We start from the raw sequence: 26127 nt of genomic DNA on the forward strand, positions 1-26127 counted from the left end.
TAAAAAAAAAAATCAACATACGTTATTTTAGATAATAATGAATTATTTTATCATTGCTTTTTAATAAATCAATAAAAAAATATTTATAGTATTTTTTAACATTATCTTTCAACTATCCATGTATTTAAAGCTCAAAAGTTGCACAGAGAGTGAATTTTTTGTTTTACATTTCATAAAAAAAAATTAGCAGCAAGATGGGGGTTGGAGGTAGACAAGACAAATGTACAAATAAGATCCGTGAAGAAGTCGTGGAGTACTTGAGGGTGCTTAAGGTCTTTATGAGGAGGAGACGTAGCGGGGAGGGAGAGAGCGAGGCAGGGAGACACTTCTGTGGCTCTGGGAGAAACCAAGGGAGCATCTATAATCATTTGGCTGTGTGGAACGAAATGAAGGCGGAGGGGGAGAACGCTTGCACTGTCATCCCAGTGTCAGGATAACCTGATTACAGCCAACCATAAATCATCAACTGCTCCCACTCTTTCTTCTGAGCTTTTTTGAAAAATTCTTCTTTTTCATGTTCCCTCCATCAAGCCATAGATTTCTGCTTCTCAATAGCTTACAATTCCTACTCCATTTGATGGTTTTAACATTTTCTTCCTCTCCCAGGAAGTGTTTTACACGTTTCATCTTTCTTTCAGATAAGGAATAAATATCTCTGATTATTGCATCAATACTTTATACCCACATGTATGTTTACACTTATTTTAGAGCTGGGAAAAATAATGGATTAATTTCTGAAATTAATAAGGACTGTTTAATGTGTTGAAAATAATTAATGCAATTAATATAACTCCCTTTTTTTCTCATTTCCTGAGGCTAGACTATTGTTTTCTCCCCATTTCCTGTAATTATGATATTCACCATTCTTATACAACCCATCGCTCACCAACCCTCCAGGCATAAATGATGGCTACAATTACCTTTTATCCACAAAATAAATAATCAAAATTAAACATTTAGCTATCAATTTATTTCTTGAATACATATAGGATCCTTGGTAAAAAATAATGCCATTAAATCAAAATTATTTAAATATACTATTTTTTTGTTTATTCTACAATGATCAGAGGATTCAATGTGTAGACATTCATGATTCCAACTTTATTTTTAGGTGCAATCAATTGTGATTAATCACAGAAAACTGCTGTGTGTGTGTGTGTGTGTGTGTGTGTGTGTGTGTGTGTGTGTGTGTGTGTGTGTGTGTGTGTGTGTGTGCAAAATGTATTTATGTACCTTCTCAGAGGTGCAATATTGTACAATATTAAACCGACAAGATTTGGACTAAATAAAATTGCACTTCCAAATTTGCAATATCCTTCAGCTGGGAATCATGTATCTGTGTTTATTATTGTGTGAATGTCACAATATGTCTTGTTTCATTTGTATCATTTCTACTCATTCTAGAAGAAATTCAGTATTCATTGTGTGCGCTTCGACCTCAGTGGCAAACAAAGTTACAGTTAAAACTGTTTGACCTATATGTTGCATGCCAAGGTTTGACTTTGACACAACACTGGGCCAGGGATGCCAATGTAGCTTGACACTTCGATGTAGTTCAGTGCACTGGGGAACATTGACACGAATCATGTGAAACAGCCGTAATTCCCTTCATTGGCTCTTTTTGGTTTAATTTCTTCTTCTCTCTTTTGGCAATGTAGGTTGCCGCTGGGTTCTCTCTCTCCATCTATCTGTAGGATTGCAGGAGTTATGGGGCGCAAGGTCATGCTTTACCCACCCCCACCCCTCACCCTGCTCCTGCTTCAATTATTTGCTTCAGGGGTCAATTACTCCAGCCTCGACAGACATCTCCATCCCATTTCCCTGTTTCTCTCTCTCTCTCTCTTGCCCATTCTCCCTCTCGCAGTTCACATCACTCACTTCACATTTACTGCTCCCAACTCATTTTCAATTTTGGTGCATGCATTCCTCTTTCAAAATCATCCCAATTGCGTTCTTCCCAACCTATGAATTTAATTCATCCCGATTCAATTTTATTTGTATAGCGCGTTTTACGATACAAATTGCAAAGAAACTTAACAGAAAATTACGTTTCTACAATATTTTGTAGTAGCTTGTAAGTGGTGACTGTCGGTTTATGTGCATATGACAAATGAATACAAGACGTCATCAACCAGTCGATGACAGATATTGTCACAATTGTAAAGAAGGCTTTTTTCTTCCATGAGGGGGTTTACCGGCAAAACAGCATTGTTTCTAGGAAGACCATTAAAGAAATTGGCACACACATCACATGGAAAGTTCAACCAATCAGATGACAACTTTCAACCAATCAGATGCTGATTTTGTTTGCCTTATTGTTACATACGCTGCATTAGCAGAGAGGTTGCTACCTCTGGTTTACGCCAATCATTTCCAACTGGTTTTGCTTCAAAATTCAACAAACCCACTACAAATCCAAAAATGTCAACAAGTTTTCCAAAAGCAAGGCTCCATCCCATGACGCTGGCATAGGCCAGGGGTGCCCAGTCCTGTTCCTGGAGACCTACCTAGGGTGCATTTCCCAAAACCATAGCTGCTAACCTGTTAGCAACTTAGTTGGTTGGCAATGGGAAATTGCATTGCAACCAACAAATGGTTTTGGGAAACGCACCCCTGCATAGTTCAGTTCAGTTCAACCCTGCTCCAACACCTGACTGCAATTTTGTCTGACAAACCTAGTTGAGGTCTTGGAGTCTCTTCCAATGGGCTGATGATATGAATCAGCTGTGTTTGATTAAGGAGTCACGCAAAATATGCAAAACAAATTTTTCCAACCAATGACACAGACGATGGGAATATCGACAGGTCCACTTGTTCTTTTGGGAATCCAATCATCTGGCTTCTTCTACCCTCCAAACAATTTTACGTATTCCTATCCGTCAGATGCTCCATCAAAGGTTTCTTAACTGTGTAAGTGGCATAACCTTTTAGCCTAAAGCTGACACAGATGAAAACAGAAGTCTTCCAATATTTCATTGAGGGCACCCTGGGCCAGAACAATGAAATAAACCAAGAGCCTTCGCAAGAAGCCGCCTGAATTAGTACCAACTGGAATTGTTCTGAGATCAGAGTGGATATTGAGCGCTAGTCACTGGACGCTTCAAATCAATACCAGCTGAAGCCGAGGGGAGACGGTGCAGATTGTGAGATGATTTATGCCTCGCAAAGTGCGTCGAATACCCCGTTCAGAGCATGATAGGCTGTACTAGGGTGGATGAAAAAAGGCAGCACTGGAATCTATAGCTATTTGATTCTCGAGTGCACAGAACCCAACAGGGAAAACTGTCTCAGCTTTTTTCTGTGGGCATAATTCATTTCGGAGCCGAGTGTATGACTGCTCTAGGAGCGAATCAGGTATTCAACATGCCACATCAGTAGCTGAGAGGTCTATAGTCCTGCATCATAACAGAGTTCAGTGGGCTGAATGCTCTGTGTTGCAAACCGGATAAGAAGAAGTGCTGCACCTCATTTTGGTTCAGTCACTTGAATTATAACCAGGTGTCGACAAAGGTGCATTCACACTGATAGCGATTGAATTGCTTGGAACTCTGTTCTGTTTGTCGCAATATACTATAGTGTTGCTACTCCTACTACAATCGGCTGAATCGGGGGATGAATCACATGAGCTACACCAAGGGGTTTCAAGGACCCCAAAATATGATGATTACCTAGTGAGTGACTCTCATTAAACCCATTTATACAGCATGAGTGGTTGTGGAAATGTTCACATTAATGCATGCAACATGATATAAAAGCCAGTGTTACACGGTGTTACTTTTACTCATGCATTATCTTACACTTTATATGGTGGAAGATATGCACACATAAGTGCACTCCTCCTTCCATTCCTCTTGGTCTCCTTATCTGTATCCATCTAGACCCTGTTTTTCCTCTCTCTTCCTCTATCGTTCTGTTAGCTGTGTCCCTTTGATGCTGTGTCAGTAGAGAAGAGCGAGAGAGCGAGTTACCATGGATAATGAGCTTTAATCAGGCCCAGAGCTCACAGGAAGCACAATCATCACAGCGCTGGTGTTCAGACTAGCCACTCGCCGTGCCGCCCACTTCCCAAACACACACACATAACAGAGGATATATTCACAATGCAGTGTTACCTGCAATTTCTGAAAGCGCTAATATATTTAGTGTAGTATAATGCAGTGCAAAAAAGTATGTAGTATGCAGTTTGTGCTGCGCGACATGCAGTACACTAGCATTTGATTAAAAAATAAATAAATAAAAACCGCTCCCAGATCAAACACACTCCAGTGTGTGTGTGTGTTTGTGTTTCTTATCCCTCTAAACCCCCGATATGCTAATGCTAATCTATTTACTCGGCTGACTTTGAAACTTGCCTGAAATCTAGATTGAACCCCTAGTTTTTAAGAGACGCACTGAACCACTGACATGAAGAAAAGCATATGTATATTTATATATGTGCGCTCTCACACACACACACACACACACACACACACTGGGACTTATCTGCTTTCTGCAGACTATGGTGTGTGTATGCGTAGCTATGAGTCAAGGTAAATGTTAAATATTCCCTTAGGCCTCGACAAGGCGCCACATCCCACTCGCATTCACACACGTACACAATACACTCATGTTCAATCTCAGAGACCATCAGTTACACACTCGCTGTCAAACACAAGCTCTGTTCCAAAGCCTCGGGAGCCACATGAGTGTGAGTGTAAGCGAGCGATGAGAAACTCTCTACATCGACAGCAACTCCATACCCCATGTAAAATAGCACTCCTTACTTGAAGCACATGAGCAAGGCATCTCACAGTTCATCTTTTGAGTTATTATTATTATTATTATTATTATTATTATTAGATTATTTAATTTAATTAATTAATTTATTTATTCAATTGTGGCAAAGCAAAGACACGTGAAGCTGCCTCAAAATCAGTTCTGTCACAATTAATACAAACATAAAAACACTAAATGTCAGTGCATCCTTGGTCACTAAATGAATAAATGAAAAAATAAATAATAATAAAAATAATAATAATAAAAATGAGAGTTAATGCTAAAATTTTTATAAATCCAAATAACTTTTTTTAAATTCATGTCAATTCAAAACTGTGTGACTTTTTTTGTCAATGAATTACATAAGGAGAAGTTTCGCAGAATGTCTAAGTTACTGTTTCAATACAATAAAAGTGGGCAGGGATTGAGGAACATGTGTTATTATTGTTAATTAAAGCTAAAATGAATAAATAGAATGTTTTGGTATTTAAAAAATAAACAATAATAAAAATAATTTAATTAAATTTATATTAGATAAACTTGAAACTTAAACAACAATGAACAATGTTACATTGGTAATAACTGAAATAAGTGTAAGTCGAAGTACTTAACTAAAACTTTAATAATAACAATAATAATAATAAATGACAAAAGCTAGAAAAATTACTAAAAATTGTAAATGAAAACTGAAAATATAAACAAACTCTAATTCAAAATATGAATAATTACTATAATGGTATATAAATATCGCAATAAAATAACCAAAAATGAAAAAAAAAAAAGGATTATAAATAATAAAAATGACAAAAGATAAGAAAATGACTAAAACTTATTTAGTAATAAAAAATTTACAAATTAAAAGGAAAACTGAATATATACAATTCTATTTCAAAATATTTATAAATACTACTACTAATATTTATAAATACTACAAATATACTACAACGGTATATAAATGTTATAAAAAATAACGGCATCATAACTTTGGTCACAATTAACGGAGTAAAAAAAAAACTTAAAAATAAAAACTTTAGAGCGAGTAAATGAATACACAATGTTATGTTTGTATGAACTGTTTCTTTAAACCCAAACTGAAATCCTTATCTAACTCTCATAGCTTCCATAACATCAGCTTTTTTTTTTTTTTTATCTAATCCTCTTTCTTATAATCCTTCAACACATCTGCTGTGAGTTTGGCCGTGTGTGCTTGTGTGGACTTCATGCGGTTCATACCCCAGAGAATGACTGTGAGAATCTCATTCCCAGTGGACCGAGGTGCCGGGACGGAAACAGAGGATGCAACATTTGCATTTAAAAAGGTGACATTTGCAATGCTGGTCTGGAGGCGCAGGCGTGAGAGGAGAGACAGGTGCTGGGATAGCCCATATTAATCTCTGTGACAGGACGACGACAATGAGAATGTCAAAGCCAAGAGTTAGACAGCACACCAGAATCACACACAAACACACACAAGCTCAGAAACGAAGGCCGCTGTCCAAAATAACCCTGACAATCCACCCGCTCATCTCTCAAACCCATGCGGAGATAAATTGGTGGCTGTTCAAATCGACTTTACCCTTATACCAGAGTAATTACGTGAAAACAACGCCTGGAAGTAGTGATATCTGTTGTAGTCGCATTTAACTTCAAGTTCAGACGAGGTGGTGCATGCATTATTTATGTGAAATGATAATGTAAACACAGACTATTTAGACCTGAGGAGCATATGATTAGTGCGTTGAACTGTGTTGATTGTTTGTGACGTGCAGACGGGTCTTCTGGAGTTCATGCGCTGGAAGAGACTCATATATGGGGATTATTCGTTCTGTGGTTCTGATTGGCTGCCGTGATCTGAGAGCTGTGCTTGAGCATTGAACTACTAGATTCAGTGTTAGGAAGCACAGTGTTAGCTTTCACTGTTATGCTGATGATACTCAGCTCTATATTTCATCGCGGCCCGGTGAAACGCACCAATTTGAAAAACGAATGGAATGCATAGTCGATATAAAAAACTGGATGACGAAAAATCTTTCTGAAAAAACAGAGGTGTTAATTATAGGACCTAAAAACTCTGCTTTTAATAACCTAGAACACTGTCTAAGACTTGATGGTTGCTCTGTCAATTCTTCGTCATCAGATAGGAACCTAGGTGTGCTATTTGATCGCAATCTTTCCTTAGAAAGCCACGTTTGTGAAACTGCATTTTTCCATCTCAAAAATATATCTAAATTACGGCCTATGCTCTCAATGTCAAATGCAGAAATGTTAATCCATGCATTTATGACTTCAAGGTTAGACTATTGTAATGCTTTATTGGGTGTTTGTTCTGCACGCTTGGTAAACAAACTACAGCTAGTCCAAAATGCAGCAGCAAGAGTTCTTACTAGAACCAGGAAGAATGACCATATTAGCCCGGTCCTGTCCACACTGCACTGGCTCCCTATCAAACATCGTATAGATTTTAAAATATTGCTTATTCCTTATAAAGCCCTGAATGCTTTAGCACCTCAGTATTTGAATGAGCTCCTTTTACATTATAATCCTCTACGTCCGCTACGTTATCAAAACTCAGGCGATTTGATAATACCTAGAATATCAAAATCAACTGCAGGCGGCAGATCCTTTTCCTATTTAGCGCCTAAACTCTGGAATAACCTACCTAACATTGTTCGGGAGGCAGACACACTCTAGCAGTTTAAATCTAGATTAAAGACCTATCTCTTTAACCTGGCTTTAACTTTGAATATATATTCTAAAAATGGTATTTATCCATTTACTAATTCTATTAAAAACATAACTGGTGTGTATTGTGTTGGCAGTCCTACAAAAACCATGAGTCGCTGAGCCTCAGGTGCTGCTTGTTTTCAGCAAGATCTTAATTTGGACCTCTGCCTCCTGGTCAAACCTCAAATGTGCAAATATCTGACAGAATAGCAGTGTTTAAGGTCTCTAATCTTGCTGAGTTTATTTATTGCTGCTCATCCCAGCCAAATCCCTTCCTCATTAATATCCGTTACAGAAAAAGGAAAACAGTTTCTCTAGGTTTGCACCCAAATGTATACATTTTAAGCTTATGTATTTGGGGATATTCTAATATTAAGGCATTCCACAAGCTTGCCCGTTTCCAAATAATACCAAGCATCTCATATTTTAATACTCCTCCCTTGAAAGATAATTATCCTTAATCAGGATCTTTCGCCTCCAGTTTCTCCAGTTTTGCTTTTATCAGAGGACATCATTATGGGCCAAGTATTACCCAGAGTATAGTTGTACAGGCAATAAATGCGGTCGTAGGCACTGTTTAATTCATTAATTAATTTGTTTTATCTTTATTTTGGAATGACTTCGGGATAAAAAAAGAGGTGAAAATTACTCAACAATGATTGTTTTCATGGTGCTTTTTTTCATTTTTTGGGCTAAAGAGAATTTGGTCACCACTGACTTATAGTGAATGGAAAAGGGCAGCGTTTGCATTTTCCAAAATTTCTCCTTTTGTGTTTTACAGAAGAAAGTAAGTAATAAAGACTCTGGTAAAAGTGAATATTCAGAATTTCATTCTGGACTTAATTATTTCTTTAAGAAGGAATAAATGTGTTTCAATATATGCAAAAATATGTTGAGAGCTGCGGCTGACAGGAAGACTTTCAGTGAATAACAACATAAACTAAATATTTTTCACAAAATCTTTGTACATCATATAACTTTAGAATATTTTTCGAAATATTAAATATGTAGTGCACTAGTTATTACTACTTTTATGGAAAAGGGCAGCGTTAACATTCTGCTAAATTTCTCCTTTTGTGTTTCACGGAAGAAAGAATGTTATAAAGAGTTCGATAAGAGTAAATATTCAGGATTCTCACAAAGTTTGGACTTAATAATTTCTTTAACAAAGATATTGATATTGATATTGATAAAGATATTGGATTTTCAGTGATTAACAAACTTAAATTTGAAACTTTTTTCCCACACAAAGCTATCATATAAATTCAGAAGATTTCAAATATATATGCATGAGTTACACAGATTACTTTAATGGTCTTTTTCTCATTTTTGGAGCTTGAGAGCCCTTCGTCACCATTAGATTTGATTGTATGGAAAAGGGCAGAGTTAACATTCTACTAAAGTCCTTCTTTTTCGTTTCACAGAAGAAAGCTAGCTTTTCATAAGAATAAATATCCAGAATATTCATTCTGGACTGAATTATCTCTTTAAGAAAAACAGGAGACTTCTTGAGCTGACATTTCCGAGGAAAGAATGAAATCTTACCTTCATTAACACGGATTCGCTGAGCTTTTCTCGGTTTACAATCTTTATGGCGACTTTCTGACATGTGACACAGTGGACCCCGAGCTTTACAAGACCTGGAGAAAAATAGAAAAAGAAAAAAGAAAAGGTGAAAAGTAAATTATTGGTCTAATCACTGCAACATGGCTGAGCAATTTATTCGTTCACAATCTAATCACGTGCACAAAACCAAGACGCAAGCATGTTTCCCTCGGCATCTGTGCGATGCTTCATTCGTATCTCAAGACAAACAGCATCAGGTACAGCAGATGAGCAGAACTGAGAGGAACTGACAGTGAACAGCTACCTGAAGGCCTTTCTGCTTTATCACTAGTGACGTGGAGTTTCATGGTGCGCAACAGCTCAAGGAAATCATTTCCCACAAACATCCACTACACGGTTAACACTTGTATTAGTCAAAATGCTAAATGTTTACAGGCGTAGCGCTTCGTGCGTCCCCTTCACTTCTCTGAACTTTTGACTTTCTAAAGAAAAATGTTTAGCGTAAACACCTCGGGTCCTTCTGTGATTGTCCAGCAAGTGTTTTCAAACGAGACGAGAGCAACTAAAGACGATTCAGCTACGAATTGTAAGGTTGATAGGGAGGATTCAGCTCCTGCTCGAGACGAGATAATGAACGTTTCATAATCTAATGTGCACATATCGGAAAACTGACAGGAGCATAAATGGAAAATGCTGTGGTTTGCAAAGAGGAAGCAGTGAATGTTTTTGGTGTGTGATAAAGTGTTATAAACCCCCACCTCATGCCAACCAAACCCTCGTCCCTGATGACCCTCTACACACTCCTGAAGACCCTCTGCTCTCATCTGACCCGATGGCTCTTTATGAGATGTGGAAAAATGGCACTGTCCTCTGCTGAAGAAAAGATGGAATGATGATTACTAATTTAATGCCTTTAAAGGTACTGGACTTTTCATCATAAAGATGTATTCGTATAGCACATTTCACAGTAAAAATCCTCATTCGGCTCATGATTTTCTGTCTGCTATTCGTGTGAAGAAATAAGTGAAATATTTATTTTCATATAAGAAAACTAAGTAGTTTGCCAATATGTTTAATTAATATTTATTGGAAAAGAAACAATATGCAAAACAGCAACTGAAAAAAATTGTACTCCGTAACAAACAGACACACACACACACACACAATTCATTCATAAAATGAATTAAATACATATGTAATCTGATGAACATGTTTTTATTTTCTAAATGAAAATTAATTTTGTTATGAAAAAAAAAAACTGTCAGGGTTATGTAACTGTCCTGCTATCATCATTAAGAAAAAAAACAAAAAAAAAACATTTATCTTCAATTATATTATTATAAAAAAATAAAAATAAAAAAAATATCAGATTTGACCTTTAGGACAATGCAAAGTTAATTCAGGTTATAAAATGTCATTTGGTGCGACTCCTTAATGATATTTATGGATGAATAATATATATTAATGTTCACCGTGAAAATTATATAGACCAAATATATAAACCACATAAGCTTTTCCATGTGGAGAAAAAAAAAAATGCTGCTACAATATAATCACATTAATTTATGATAACCGATTCACAGTCTGGGTAGAACCAGTCTCAGATCTGGATCTGGACTGCAAACTGCTAATTGGTGACCTCTGCCCAACCAAACCACAGAGAGAGGGAATATCATTCAGATGTCAGCCGCAGCTAATTAAACAATAATGACACTTGACAGTGTGTGTGTGGGGGGCTAAACCATTAGTATGGACCCAATCATCAGATATCAGAAATAAAGCAAGAAAATCTCATTACGAGGAAAACAGGAATAAAAATACCCCCGAAATGAAAAGGCATCAATCAAAATGTCCTTTCTCATAATCAAAGCCCTCTGTTTATGAGACTTCAGAGGAAAAGAGTTGCATGCACTTTGAGTGCTGTGACCTATTCCAGCGAGCTATGATAATACACAAAGACATTAGCACAAAATATATACGTGGAGCACATCGCAGTCAGGCGTCATACCGCATGACATTATCACGAAGATAGAGCGCATTAAATCCAAGGGCGGAAGAAATTGCCTTATCAAAAAGAAGAAAAAAAGCTATGTGATGGGAAAAATGCTCGGAGAAACCCTTCACGTGCGCTTCATCTGCTCTGATAAGAATCCAAGAACACTTGGTGGAGTCTCAGCGTATGACTGACGACGGGGCGGCCGCTCGCCCGCTCTGTATCGATTTCAGTCTTTGTGTGCCTTCCCGATCAATACAATTAAAAGAGCTCCTTAAAAGAGTTTTTATATGCCTTAGCAAATATTACAGAGATATGCTTAATATATATATGCGTATATATCATAATGTCTGAAGAGCTGCTGAACATTAAAGGAATGGCATGCATTGTTGTTTTATTTAACAAATGTGAATTTTTGAGCCACTTCTTACAAACGAAGTACTGTTATGGTACCACGTTATTGAATGAAAAAAATATAATAATAATAAATAAAAAAAAACATACATATCATCAAGCTGAAGTTCCAAAAAAAAAAAGCTGTTAACTTCTGGACTGGAGACTAGTGGAATATTGTGATGTTTTTATCAGCTTTTTGGACTCTCATTCTGACGGCACCCATTCACTAGAGAGGAACCATTGGCGAGCAAGAGATGGAATGCTACATTTCTACAAATCTGATGAAGAAACATGCATCTGCATTTTGGGTGGCCTGAAGTTGAGCACATTTTCAGTACATTTTTATTTTTGAGGTGAGGCATTCCTTTAAAGTAGCAAAACAGAAATAATAATGTTTAATTACATAAAATGTTTGTAGGGAAGTAATGTTTAGTTGAAATTGTTAATACTAGCTTGAACATCTTATCTAGTGTTCTCTTCATGTTATGATCATACTGCCAAAATGACCTCTGTTTTCTCAGAAATATCTGACTCCAGATGCAAAGCTTCATTTTATTGCTCCTCAGGGACTGGAATACGTTTTCTGCAGCTCTAATTTTGTTATTGTTCATATTATATATTCACACAAGACTTGCAAAGAGTTTTTCTTCACATCTGCTGGCTCATGACTTGTGATTGTGTTCACTGTAATGCTAACTCTCCTATTCAAGGGGGTTTATTAGATTTTAGCAAGTTATAATTGTGAACCTACTGTGCATTTTATTCAAAATATCCAGGTTCTCCTCAGGCAGGAATCATGTTAAGGACTTCTAACTCTGGAAATTGAAATAATGTGAAAATGTGTCTTGGAGTATGAAATGGCTTGGGTGCTCTGGGTGGTAGTATCAGTTCTCTGTACTAGTTAAGGATAGATAACAATAATAAGAGTTTGCAGGATGGAGTCATTGCAGTCAGCAGTTTTATGCCATTGAGGAATGAATTTGAATTTATTGCAATTGTAATTTAAAGGCAGGAAACAAACTTTGAATGTTGGTTTGACAAACACTTGTTTGAAAGTCTTGAAAAATAAGTTTTTAATCTTGTGGATGTTTTGTAAAAGAATGAAGGATAGATAAAATGATAGATACAATTAAAGAAAAAAACAACAGAATGACCCAACAGTCGAAAGGATCAATAAGTTTAAAAACGTTTTAACATTGTAAAGGGTTTGGGGAACAACGCATAGATAGAAGAAATCATGAACGAAGGAATGACAGACAGACAAACAGACAGAGACAGACAAACATACAGATAAGACAGACAGAGACAGACAGACAGACAGACAGACAGATAGACAGACAGACAGACAGAGACAGACAGACAGAGACAGACAGACAGACAGACAGACAGACAAACATATAGACAGACAAACAGACAGAAAGACAGACCACCACAAACAGACACAGACAGACAGACAAACAGACACAGACAGACAGACACACACACAGACAGACAGACAGACAAACAGACAGAAAGACAGACAGACAGACAGAGAGACATCAGACAGACAGAGACAGACAGACAAACAAACACATGCACAGACAGATAGACATACAGACAAACAGACACATAGACAGACAGACAGACAGACAAAAAGACAGAAAGACAAAAATAAATAGACAGAAAGACAGACACACAGACAGACAGAGAGACAAACAGAAAGACAGACAGACAGATTGAGAGACAAAAAGACAAATAGACAGACAGACAGACAGACAGACAGATAGATGCATCTTACTACCTAAAAATTCCAAACAAATGGAAAAGTTTCCTGCACATTTGTGGCTCCCATACCACCTCCTTATTCAAATGAGCCCCTCATGAATTATTCAGGAATCTATAATTATGCATTCCTTTTGCTGACGTGGACTTTGAGGCATTAAAAATAGATCTGAGCGGAACGGCAGCACAAGCCCCAGTGGAGTCACGCCACTGTTTTGACTGCCTCTCTTTTTCTCGCCACCGCTAGATCCGCAATGCTCTCGGCCTGTCATCCAGGAGGATGTGTTTTTCTGACAGGCCCTATCTCCCTGTCCCCGTCCCGTTCTGGACACGTCACTGCAGGCTGCAGGGAATCTAGATCCCTCACGACAACACTGCTAAATTCAGTTGATGGGGCGGTCAGCGGTTTTGCCAAGAGCATTTTTTAGCTCAAGAGTTTGCTTCAAAAGCACAATGAGTCGCCGCTGCAACTTCCAGGGCTGGTGCTTTTCCCGGCAGTGTACAAATACATGCTTTTGGATATGTCATTCTGTCATTTATGCCAAAAGACCTTTACGGCTCAATCCTATGATACCTTCGTCCTGGGGGGTGATCAAATTATGAGAAGGTTCATGCATACATTTGAATGTCAATTAGACTCCGCTGACAGGTTTGGCGACGTGTGCAGACAGTCAAGTGTTTGGTTGTTGAAGCAAATGCAGTCACACGTGAAAAACTGCCATCCGTGCCAACATAAGGTGGGTAAATGTTCAATGTAAGGTTTATTCTATGACTACTATACAAGAAATAAATTCCACTGCTTTTCACACTTAAAGATACCATTTTTATTTATTTATTTTTTTTAATTGATAATGTTTATTTCATCCATGGATATTTTTTTCCAACAAAACTTACTTCATCATCCTCATATATATATATATATATAATTTATAAAACCATGATGAAAAGGAGGCAGGGTGAAGAATAACTTATATTTCCTGCCCCCTCAACAATAATAAAAAAAAAACTCAACATATCAGGTCCCTGTCAATGCATGACGATAACAAATGAAACAAACTAGAAACCAAAACAGAAAATCAACCTAAAACAGATTTCAAAGCAAAAGCAAACCATGATCACAACCATCATCATCATCATCAATTTCTATAAGTATTCATCCAAAGCAAAAGCAAACCATGATCACAACCATCATCATCAGTTTCTATAAGTGTTCATACAAATCCATTGTTTTCTCTTTAAATCTTTTTTTAAACTGAACTATATTTTTACATTGCTTTATTTCATTTTGAAGCGAATTCCAAACTTTCACTCCACCACTGAAGTACACATTTGTTTTGCTGTTTTCCTTACAGTTTGATACTTAAAATGTCCCTTTCTTCTTCCTTCATTTTCTATAAGGACAAACAAGTGTTGAAGGTTTGTGGGCAATACTCCATTTTTTGCTATAAACATAACAACAAGTGTCCGTAATTCGACCAATTCTTTAAATTTTAACAATTTAGAACCAAAAAATAAGGCATTTGTGTGCTCTCTATAATCTGTTTTGATTATATTTGTATGACTCTTTTTTGTAATAGAAAGAGTGACTTTGTATTGCTTTGATATGTGATTCCCCACACCTCCACACAGTAGCTGATGTAATCTAACACATTATTTAGTACAAAAATACTCTTAGATATTTTTTTTGTATGTATAATATATGTGGTTTCCTAAATTTCATTATTTTTGTTCCTGCTATTGATAGTATAATACTATCATCTTTTTTTCTATTACCAAAAATCATAAACTTTGTTTTCTTTAGATTTAATGACAACCTATTAATGTCAAACCATTCCTTCAATTCAACGATTTCTTGTTCCATACTAATTATCAATTCATTTAAGTCATTTCCTGAGAGGTAAATGTTTGTGTCATCTGCAAATAGAACAAAATTCAATAACTTAGATACATCACAAATGTCATTAATGTAAAGTATAAATAATTTTGGTCCTAAAACTGAACCTTGCGGTATACCACATTTAATTAGCATATTATTGGATTTGTTATTACTATTGTGAACATACTGTTGTCTTTTTTTCAAATAACTACTTAACCAATCCAATACTATTCCAATAGCTTTGATAACAAGATTGAATGATCCACTGTATCAAATGCTTTCTTTAAGTCAATAAACACACCTATTGTGTGTTTCTTGTTGTCAGTTGCATTTACTATGGCCTCAACTATGTTCATGGTCGCAGAAGCTGTAGATCTACCTGAACGGAATCGATACTGACTCTCGTTTAACAAATTTTTTTTTTTTTCAATAAATTCATCTAATTTTTGCACAATTTTTTTTTCCTTTTTCAAGGACTTTAGAAAATTGAGATAATAACGAAATTGGTCTATAATTTGTAAACATATGCTTATCACCGTCTTTGTATAGTGGGACCACCTTTGCTACCTTCATCCTATTAAGGAAGATCCCTGTTTGAAATGAAAGATTAAATATGTAACTTAAAGGTTTAACAGTACAATCAATGGTTTTTTTCACAATGATCATATCTAACCCTTCCGTATCTGTAGATGTCTTGTTTTTTAATGCATTTACTATAGACAGAATTTTTTTTTTTTAAGAATTTGTGAGAAGCAGTTTATTCAGCAGGAGTTAAAAGCAGATCGTAAGTGTATTTATTTATTGTCTCATTAATGATTAGCACAGTTGTCTTTGCTAGGAAACACTTGTTTGTTTACTGTGTTGAGACGTGCTGCGTTTGGTCTCATACTCTATCGCATACGTTGTCAGTGTCGTGCGCTTGCTTAGACCTTTGTTGTGATAAACAGTAAAGTGTGTTCAGCTGAATTAAATTTCCATTTTGTCGGGTAGAAAAAAAGGTTAGTGGCCCTCCAGTTAAGCCCTCCTCTAGTGAAGACCGAAGAGTGTAAAGACCATCGACTCTACCATGCGACTCCACCGGGCAGGGACACCAGCAGGGGATATAAGTATTGTTTTGATTAATCATTTTCCTTCTACTTGTTTCATTTCTGTTTCAGATTTTGTTTATAACCAATTCTTACTATGTGTTTCCAGATCCCTACTATAACAACCACTCGCAAACCACGCATCACACAATGTAGGCAACGCAATCTTAACAACTTGCACACTTTGCCCATATCTGCTAATACAATACTTTCTTTTTCTATTGGTCTGTAATTGCCAGTCTGCTGTAAAAAAAAAAAAAAGCAGATTTCATTACTTCTATTATTAGTCATTCAAAGCTTAATCTCATGGCCCTAACAGAGACCTGGATCAAACCAGAGGACACTGCTACACCTGCAGCACTCTCAAATAATTTCTCATTTTCCCACTACCCCCGTTTGATTGGAAGAGGGGGAGGTACTGGTCTGCTCATCTCTAATTATTGGAAATGTAATCCTTTACCATCTTTGGGCATCAACAGCTCCTTTGAATCACATTCAGTTACCTACCCTCTTGAAATACATTTTGTAGTTGTGTATCGACCCCCAGGACCACTAGGTAACCTTCTGAAAGAATTAGATGTGCTGCTCTCAAACTTTTCTCAGGATGGTACTCCCCTAGTTATGCTTGGAGATTTCAACATCCACCTAGATCAACCTTTGCTAAACTACTGTTACTCACAAATCAGGCAACCAACTGGACCTTATTTATACACGACACTACTGACCATGCACTGGTTACTCCACTGCACACGTCGGATCACTTCCTCCTCACTCTTAACCTCAACATGGTCCCTGACACATCACTTACCCCTCCACATGTCATCTTTCGACATAACCTACGCTCACTCTCACCCTCCCAGCTATCTGCAATGGTTTCATCTTCACTTCCTTCCCCTAAACTGTTAGCATTGTTTGATCTTTTGATGCTAACAGTGCTACTGATACTTTCTGCTCCACTCTTACATCTTGTTTAGACACTGTTTGCACCTTATCTTCCAGGCCAGCCTGTACCACCCCTTCTCCCCCTTGGTTATCTGATGTTCTTTGTGAACACCGTTCTAAGCTTAGAGCTTCTGAAGGGGTGTGGCGCAAATCCAAAAATACTACTGACCTTAATGTGTATCAGGCACTCCTATCATCCTACTCTGCTAATGTCTCCACTGCTAAAATGACATACTACCATAAAAAAAAATTAACAATTCATCTAACTCTCGCATGCTTTTTAAAACATTTTCCTCACTTCTTTTTCCTCCTCCTCCCCCTCCTGCTTCATCTCTAATAGCTGACGACTTTGCCACATTTTTCATTAATAAAATTAAAAATATCAGTGCACAATTTTCCACACCACAATCAGTCAAGCTCATATCACCAGCAAACATACACTCATTCACATCCTTCTCTTCACACTCTGAAGCAGAAGTCTCCAAACTCATCTTTTCTAATCATCCTACTGCTTGCTCGCTTGATCCTATTCCATCTCATCTCCTTCAAGCCATTTCCCCTGCAGTTATACCTGCACTCACTCACATCAATAACACATCCCTCCACACTGGTGTTTTTTGTTATTATTTAGACTGGCTCGTATAACTCCACCACTTAAGAAACTTACTCTCAACCCATCTCTTTTAGAGAACTACTGACCAGTTTCCCTTCTTTATTTCATTGCAAAAACAATTGAATGAGCTGTGTTCAACCAAGTCCCTGCATTTCTCACACAGAACAACCTCCTTGACAGCAACCAATCTGGCTTCAGAAGTAGACATTCAACTGAGACTGCCTTGATCTCAGTTGTTGAAGCCCTAAGACTGGCAAGAGCGGAATCCAAATCTTCAGTGCTTCTCCTGATTGGTCTGTCCGCTGCTTTTGTAATGGTTAACCACCAGATCCTCCTATCAACCCTACTGGCAAAGGTAATCTCAGGAACCACACTTGAGTGGTTTGAGTCTTACCTATCAGATAGGTCCTTCAAAAGTACCTTGGAGAGGTGAGGTGTCCAAGACACAACATCTAACTACTGGGGTACCTCAGGGCTCAGTTCTAGGACCACTTTTCTTCTCTGTCTACATGGCATCACTAGGTTCTGTCATTCAGAAACATGGGTTTTCATACCACTGCTATGCTGATGACACTCAACTCTACCTCTCATTCCATCCTGATGATCCGACAGTAGCTACTCGCATCTCAGCTTGTCTAACAGACATTTCTTGCTGAATGATGGACCATCACCTCCAATTCAACCTTGCCAATAAGAACTGCTTGTGATTCCATGCAAAATTTAGTTGTGTGTGTTGTGTTTGCTCCATGCAGCTTGTAGGTCTCCGGCTAACAGCAATACCTGTTCACTCGCAATTGTCTAGAAATATATTGATGAATAGTTAATATAAATAGTGAATGTTTGTCGTTATTACTTGTAGTTATGATCAAGAATAGAGCAATACGTTGGTGTACAAACTGCAATGCCTTATCAATATTTTTCTGCATTGGACAGTGTTTTCTGCCAAGCTGCGGGACTAAGCAATGGTGATGGGCAGTCTGTTATTGCCCTGCGCTGCATGAAGTAGACCAATCACAACAGACTTGGTCATCAGACCAATCACCCCAGATTAGTGTCACGCAAAGGAGGGGTTTGGAAAAATGAATTGTTTGGGAGTCGTTGTGCAAAAAAGGGAAAAATAGTGTTTTTGGACCTTGCTCCATGTCAACCTGTTGTTGTGAACTCCCGAAACCAAAATATGAACCTTTCATCACACATAATGGTTTAAAAAAAATAAAAAAATAAAAATAATACAGCACCTCAAATCACCCTATATTTTTCTGTGAAGTTAATTTATAATGTAAGTCAACCAACTTTTGACACCCACTGACCTTTAGTATAAAACTTTTCACTACTAAGGCCAAAATTTGAATGCTGTTTTAAAGGCAACTGTACCTTTAAAACTTCTATATGTAAATTAGCTTTGTTAGGACTGATTAACCTCAGCATAGTAATAAGCACTGATTAAAATGACATGAAATTTTATTTAAAGGCTGTTTTTAAAGGCTATTGTACTTTTAAGATGTCTATATGTAAATAATCTCTGTTGTGACTGGCTAATTTCAGCCCACTAGTATAGCAAATAATTATGGATTAAACTTTTCAATGCTGAAGTTTAAATTAAAGGTTATTTTTGAAGGCTAGTATACCTTGAAATGTCTATTTGTAAATTAGCTCTTTTATGATAGACTAATCTCAGCAAAGTAAACATTGATTCAACTTGTTAAAAGTTTAGTTCACCCGAGAATGAAAATTCGTCCATCTTCTACTCACCCTCGAAGCATCCTAGGTGTGTGTGACTTTCTTATTTCAGAATAATCCAATCTGAGTTATATTTAAAATTGTCTTTGCTCTTCCAAGCCTTTCAATGGGGGTAAGCATGTGTTTGTTTTCAACAGTTCAGAAGATGTGTGTCTGTAATAAAACTTCCCACACACAGCTCCGGGGGGTGAATAAATGCCCCCTGATGTGAATCCATGCGTTTTTGCAAGATAAATATCCAGATTTCAAATGTAATAAACACATTTTTTCTCACTTCAGCTGACTGTTGGAAACCAAAAGATGTGCAGGCGAAAGTTGTACTATAGTTCGGCAGCACTGCGTAGTTAGTGAAACGAGTTAGAAGCACAAAATGAGGATTTGTAAAGAAAAATGTCAGAGGATTTTCAAATAAGCCAAGAGAAGACTGGATTCGCTACAGGGGGCCTTTATACTCCCTAATATTTTAAAGGCTACTGTACCTTTAAAATATCTACCTTTCAGTAGATCAGCTCTGTTATGATTGGCTAATCTCAGCAAACCACCATAGCAAGTTTAAAACAAAAACTTAGACTAAAGGCTGTTTTAAAGGCTACTATTACTTTAAGATGTTGAAATGTAAATGAGCTCTGTTATTATTGGGGAATTTCAGCATGCCAGTATAGTAAACAAGCGTTGTTTAAATTTTTGAAGGCTGAAATTTAAATTTAAAAACTGTTTTTGAAGGCTACCATTTAGGACATCTTTATGCAAACCATCTCTGGAATGATTGGCTAATCTCTGTATACCAGCATAAAAATAAGTAATTATCAAACATTAATTCTTAATTAAAGGCTTTTTTTGAAGACTATTGTTCTTTAAAGGCCACTATACTGTATGTAAATTAACTCTGTTATGATTGGTTAAACACAGACTACCATCCCATAACACTGACTCCAATCATGACGACGTGCTTTGAGGGGTTAGTCATCATCAAAACCACACTCCCCCACACACTCGATCCGCTCCAGTTTCCATACCATCCAAACTGCTCTATAGAGGATGCAATTTCCTCCACCCTCCACCTGGCTCTTACCCACCTAGAGAATAAAGACTCCTATGTTAGAATGCTGTTCATCGACTTCAGCTCAGAATACAACACAATAATCCCACAATAGCTGATTAACAACCAAACCTGCTGGGCCTTAACAGGTCACTCTGTAATTGGATCCTGGACTTTCTAACTGGAAGACCTCAATCAGTCCATGTCGGTCACAACACCTCGAGCACTACCACACATGGAGCACAGGTGCCCCACAAGGCTGTGTGCTCAGCCCACTGCTCTTCACACTGCTGACCCACGACTGCACTGAAGAGTTTAGCTCCAAAACATCATCAAGTTTGCGGATGACACAACGGTGGTAGGTCTCATCAGCAACAGTGATGAAACGCACTTAAGAGAGGAAGTGGCACAACTGGCTGAATGGTGTGGCACTAACAACCAGTCCCTCAGTGTGGAGAAGACCTCCCCCCACTGACCATCGACAGCTCGACACTCTTTAAGAAGGCACAACAGTGCCTACACTTTCTCCACCAGCTGAAAAGAGTAAGTCTCCCTCCACCCATCCTCCCATTCTACAGAGGAACCATAGAGAGCGTTCTGACCAGCTGCATCACTATCTGGTACGGGAACTGTAGTCCAGCAGACTTAAGACCCTCCAGCGGCGAGTGAACACAGCTGCAAAAATCATCGGTGCCCCTCTCCATCCTGGACATTGTCCTCACACGATGCTCCAGCAAAGCTAACCGTATTGCTATTAACAAATAAGAGAGTTCATTAAAAAGAGCTTTTTAATAATAATAATAAAAATAACAAACATTATAGCTTAAAAAAAATTAATCATCAAGTGTTTTGGCAGCTGCACCACATGACATTTTACAACATAAACTGACTTTGCCTTGTCGAAAACATCAAATTGTCTGTTCTGACATAATTAACTTTGGAAATATCCGTTATTTGGGGGTTAATTGCGAGTTGCATATTCTTGCATATACTGTATTCAGGGATTTGTCACATGTGTAATGTGTTTGGTGACTGCTGATGTATCACGCACGCGTTCTTCGCGGCTTCATGAATGCACTTTATTTTGTTGCTTGCTGATGGAGGACTGTTGTGTTTCCCGTGGCTCAAAGCATATCTCCTGCATTTGAAGCTGTCATAGAGCAAATCCACCACATGCATCTGTCTGGAGGAACACTGTCGCTGGGGTTAGGAAGGTCACTTCTAGAAGAAGACAATGTGTCGCACAGCTCCCTTGTGGTATGAGATAAACATATATTTATACATAAAAATATACATACCTGTAAGACTCAAGGGCTTAATATTCTATCTTTGCTGAATAGGAATGATAAGAGAGCACAGGCCTTAAAGAGAAGCATCAGATCGGCTCTCCCACTGCGAAACTGGTAAAATCCAGACAGAAACTTATATTTATCCACCCTTTCACTCATTTATCCACCCGTTTTCCACTCTTGGTAAGATGGTAGGACCTCCCTCTCTGCTGAAGATAAAGCTATCAGAGGATCGAGCAATCTTTAAACTGCAGAGCGGCGAGGAGACCGGGTGGAGAGGAGGCAGGGAGGCCTGCTGTCCGTGTGTGTGTGTGTGTGTGTGTGTGTGTGTGCGGGAGCCACACCGTCTTCTCAGCTGGATCGATGGCCTGGGATACCACAGCTTGAGACTCTCACAGCCTCATTTATCCTACACGAGCGTATGTTGTGCACAACGGTGGGCAAACAGCCCTATATACCCTAAAAGACATTTACACATCTCTGCTGGCTTCAGGGGCACATGGAAAATGTGTGAGGTTATTATTATTATTTTTTAAGGGGGTAGAAACATTGTGGTGCAGATAAGTGTATACCAAACAAATAAAGCTTATTTATTTACCAGCATATGGAATTTAATTTTAAAGTTTTGTGTTTAGTTATTTTTTATAAGGAACATCTTAATCTTCTAATCTTTCATATTGTGTCCTCTTTTTTTCAGGAATTTCAAACAATAAATGACATTTTGATGCTTTTTGCTTTTGGAATGGTTTATTTTTCTCCGATGTTGTGGCTGACAGCTCAGTGATCTGTGGATATTGTATTTGCTAATGGATACAAAACAAATAGCAAAAATCACAATTCAGATTTTTTTTTTCTTCTCACAATTGAAGTTTACTTTCACAATTCTGACTTTTCCATTCAAAATGACAAACAAGGACACAAGACGAACACAGACACAAAACAATCGTATAAATCATATTGACAGCTTCTGAGAAAAATATTAAAATTTAAATTACGATTGGCTAGAAATGCATAGCCTACTTTTTTTATTCAGCACTACATAAATATATTGTTTAATTTTTACTTAGCCTCACTATTAGTTAAAATCCAACAAATTTACAAATTTACAGTTTTACAGTTACAAATACAGAGCTTAAATCACAAGCAATTTACATAAAGCATATTGACAGCTTCTATAAGAAATGGACATGGAGATTATGGACACACTGAGCTATAACTTGGTTAATAGCTCATATCTGGGTAAGCGCCTATGGTATGCATTATAAAAAATAAAAAAAATTAAACAGCAGGTTCTATATTTGAGTATAACTGAAACGACATGACAGGAGCAGTTTTTATTTACCAAGTAGCCTACACGTGAATCCCTATGTTAACAAATTTCAAGACTTCAAAACATTCAAGTTTATAACTAACCAACCTCTAAAAACAAATTTATAGTTGTCTTTGTAAAGAAATGTGTAGCTTTGAAACACTGCACAAACGCTTCCCGTGTGAATACTCTGGCGCGTCTGCAGCGACGATGTACTTACGCTCACACGCCGCTCACGCTTGTAGTGTGAAACAGGCATAAAACTCCAAAGAAAAAGGAAATCTTGAAATCGCATCATATGACCTTTAACAATTGCTAGATAACGTTTTATATCTGAGTTTATATCTTGCAATTAAAAAAAATACATTTGAATTGTTAGATAAAAAGTCGCAATTGCCTTTTTTTATTTCTATTTTTTTTTTTTTTTACGTGGTGTAAACAAGCTCTTTAAGGTACTTTTAAAATGTTTTTTTAATTTGAGTTTGAATATAACTATTGCACGACTTCAGTGTTTATAATTGTCAACTACGGACAATTAACATTCAAACTGTGAATAAAGTGTGTTCCATGTCAAAGATTGTATAAGATTGTGATTTTTAATTTATTTATTGCATTTATTATGTCTGCACTTGTAGAAGCTCCGCCCATACACTCTTCTGATTGGCCATGATGTGTGATAGATTTTGCTGTGTCTTGTAGATCTGTCACATCTGGTGGCAACACACTTTTTTCTCAAATGCTTGTAGTTGCAATATAACTGCATCGTATCTGGTCAAAAATCACTGTAACACACTTATGCTTCCTTGCTTTTATAAACCGTGGCAACACCAGTATAATGCTTGTGTACTTAATGTTATAAGGACTACCGCAAGAATGCTAGTTTAAGTGGTTTGACCAAAATTCCAGAGGGAACCATAAAATATCTTCTGGGACTTAGGACTATGAATTATCAGAAACAAAACTATTATATTAAAAATACACAGAAGTTCTGCCGAGAATGACAGTTTCATTATGTTTGCTGAGCAACATAGCAACTTGGTGTATTTTTATTAAGAAGTGTGGGTAACACTTTTGCTTTGCACGGGTCAGAACTATCTGTTTTATAACAGGCTTATACATTTCATATCAACTGCTCCTTTGAAAAGCTTCATTCTGATAACACATTTCTTATGGCTTCTGAAAACCATTTGCAAAGTTCAACCATCAAAACTACAAAATCCTCATAAGTAAACTTCTCTTCTCTGGATCTCAATGCTGAATGTTTCGATCACTTCATCCCTGCTTTCACACACTCTCAGCTTTCTCTCATGGCCATCTTTTTGTTCCTGTTAAACACCTCATTACTACTGACTCAACACTGACATTTCAGCTAATCGGACCGAATTTCCCAAAAGGTTATACGGCTGCAGCTTATGACTTTTTCTGCCATGAAGTACTTTGTTCACTGTTTGTCAAACGTTCGATCCATTCATGCATCGATAAAGAATCTTATTTTTGTTACTTCATGCAAACGCTGTTTACATAATTGATTTCCTGGCTTTCTACCCAATGTTCAGTTGATCAGAATGCATATGACACATGATTTGCAAATTTAGCTACTTGCAAGTGCAAGCCAAAAAAATAATAATAATAATACTTATTATTATTATTATCATTATACCAAACCTAGACAATTTTTGGTGCTTGTCAATGCGCTCTTGCCCTCCAGAGCCCTTCTATGCTGTGGATATTCATACACATTCACCACGCATAAACAAGGTAATTACAAGCTCAACTTCCATTACAATACATGAGGTCAACTTAAATTTGAATAACGAGTCGATATATACCGATATCGTTGCCAAGTGCCTGAGGGTTAGAATGGCTAAGCAAGGAAAGCTCGATCTCAGAGCTCAATATATCCCCAATATCAGCATGCACATATGGTGCAGTGAAATTAATCAAGCGCTCCTAACTTCCCAATCCATTCTTCAACTTCATTTGTTTCTTTAATGGTGTTTTTGTTCCATTGTTCTGTATGAGTTATTTACCACCATCACAAGGACTTATGGGATATCGCGGTGAGGTGCTTTCCTTAATGAGCTCTCAACAGCTACTTTCATGTCAGAATTAGATGACTTTCTCGGAATGAAGAGACACTACATCAAGAGGGGTACAGGAAGTCAAACCTGCCTCTTTAATTGAAATCTCATTTCTAAGACTGCGATCTCTATAAGGGAAAGGATATTGGTTTTGCACAATGTCACAATCTGTCTTTCCTAACTGATTCTAAATGAATTTAACAGGAGATTTTAATTATAGAAGCACTTCAGTTAGCCAATGAATTAAAAAAAACAGGCAAGCTCGTAAAAGATTAACTTTTCTTGGATAAATCTCAGGAAGGCGAAGTACGGCATTTTTCATCAAAAATATGTGGACAAACAATATTCGCCAAAATGTTGCTGATTTAAGGATTTTAAAGCTCATGGTGCCTTTTCACTTTCATGCAGAGATCATTAACATACATTAGCAGAAACTGTGAAGAAATCATCTTATCATCTTTGAGACACACAAGGCCACGAGTGGACTGGGGAACGGCATGAGGTTGTGCGCATGCATTTGCATGCGTGTGGGTTTAATTGGGTAGAGTCTGGACGCTAGGTGATAACCTCCTGCCGAGCAGAAAGAGCACATGTCAAAAATCCCTTCAACCTCTAAAGAGTCGGACATGTTAAAAACAGACAGCACTGTAGGAGGTCTCGCCCCACCTCATTGCAGTCTCTCCTTCAATGGTACGCCACACAACTTCTGAAGGGTGCAACTTCTTGAATGTCATCCACTGACTGCCCCGTTGTCTGGAAATGTTGTTAACTAGCTTATTGAATCCAGAGGTAGTTCTTTGTATACAAATAAGGACCAAATGAAATGATTCTGTCAATAGTTTGTCTACTAAGAAAGCCCCTTGGTCCAAGTCTTAACTCTGAGACCAAGGAATTGAAATTTTGGGAATCAAAACTATAACCTTAAGCATTGTTAATGGGATGCTCTAGCATAAACCTT

The 26127-nt window shown here is 37.4% G+C and overlaps 1 protein-coding gene across 3 annotated transcripts in view; it reads right to left on the reverse strand.

Moving 5' to 3' along the window:
• Positions 1–26127, reverse strand: part of LOC127946723 (serine/threonine-protein kinase BRSK2-like) — a 189650-nt gene that overhangs the window by 77705 nt on the left and 85818 nt on the right. For all 3 annotated transcript variants that reach the window (XM_052543452.1, XM_052543451.1, XM_052543453.1), the window contains exon 2: positions 9025–9119. In XM_052543452.1, coding sequence (XP_052399412.1) covers positions 9025–9119 — 95 coding nt within the window. The remainder of the gene's footprint in view (positions 1–9024; positions 9120–26127) is intronic.

The sequence above is a fragment of the Carassius gibelio genome, chromosome A25, assembly GCF_023724105.1.
Source record: "Carassius gibelio isolate Cgi1373 ecotype wild population from Czech Republic chromosome A25, carGib1.2-hapl.c, whole genome shotgun sequence".
Lineage (NCBI taxonomy): Eukaryota > Metazoa > Chordata > Actinopteri > Cypriniformes > Cyprinidae > Carassius > Carassius gibelio.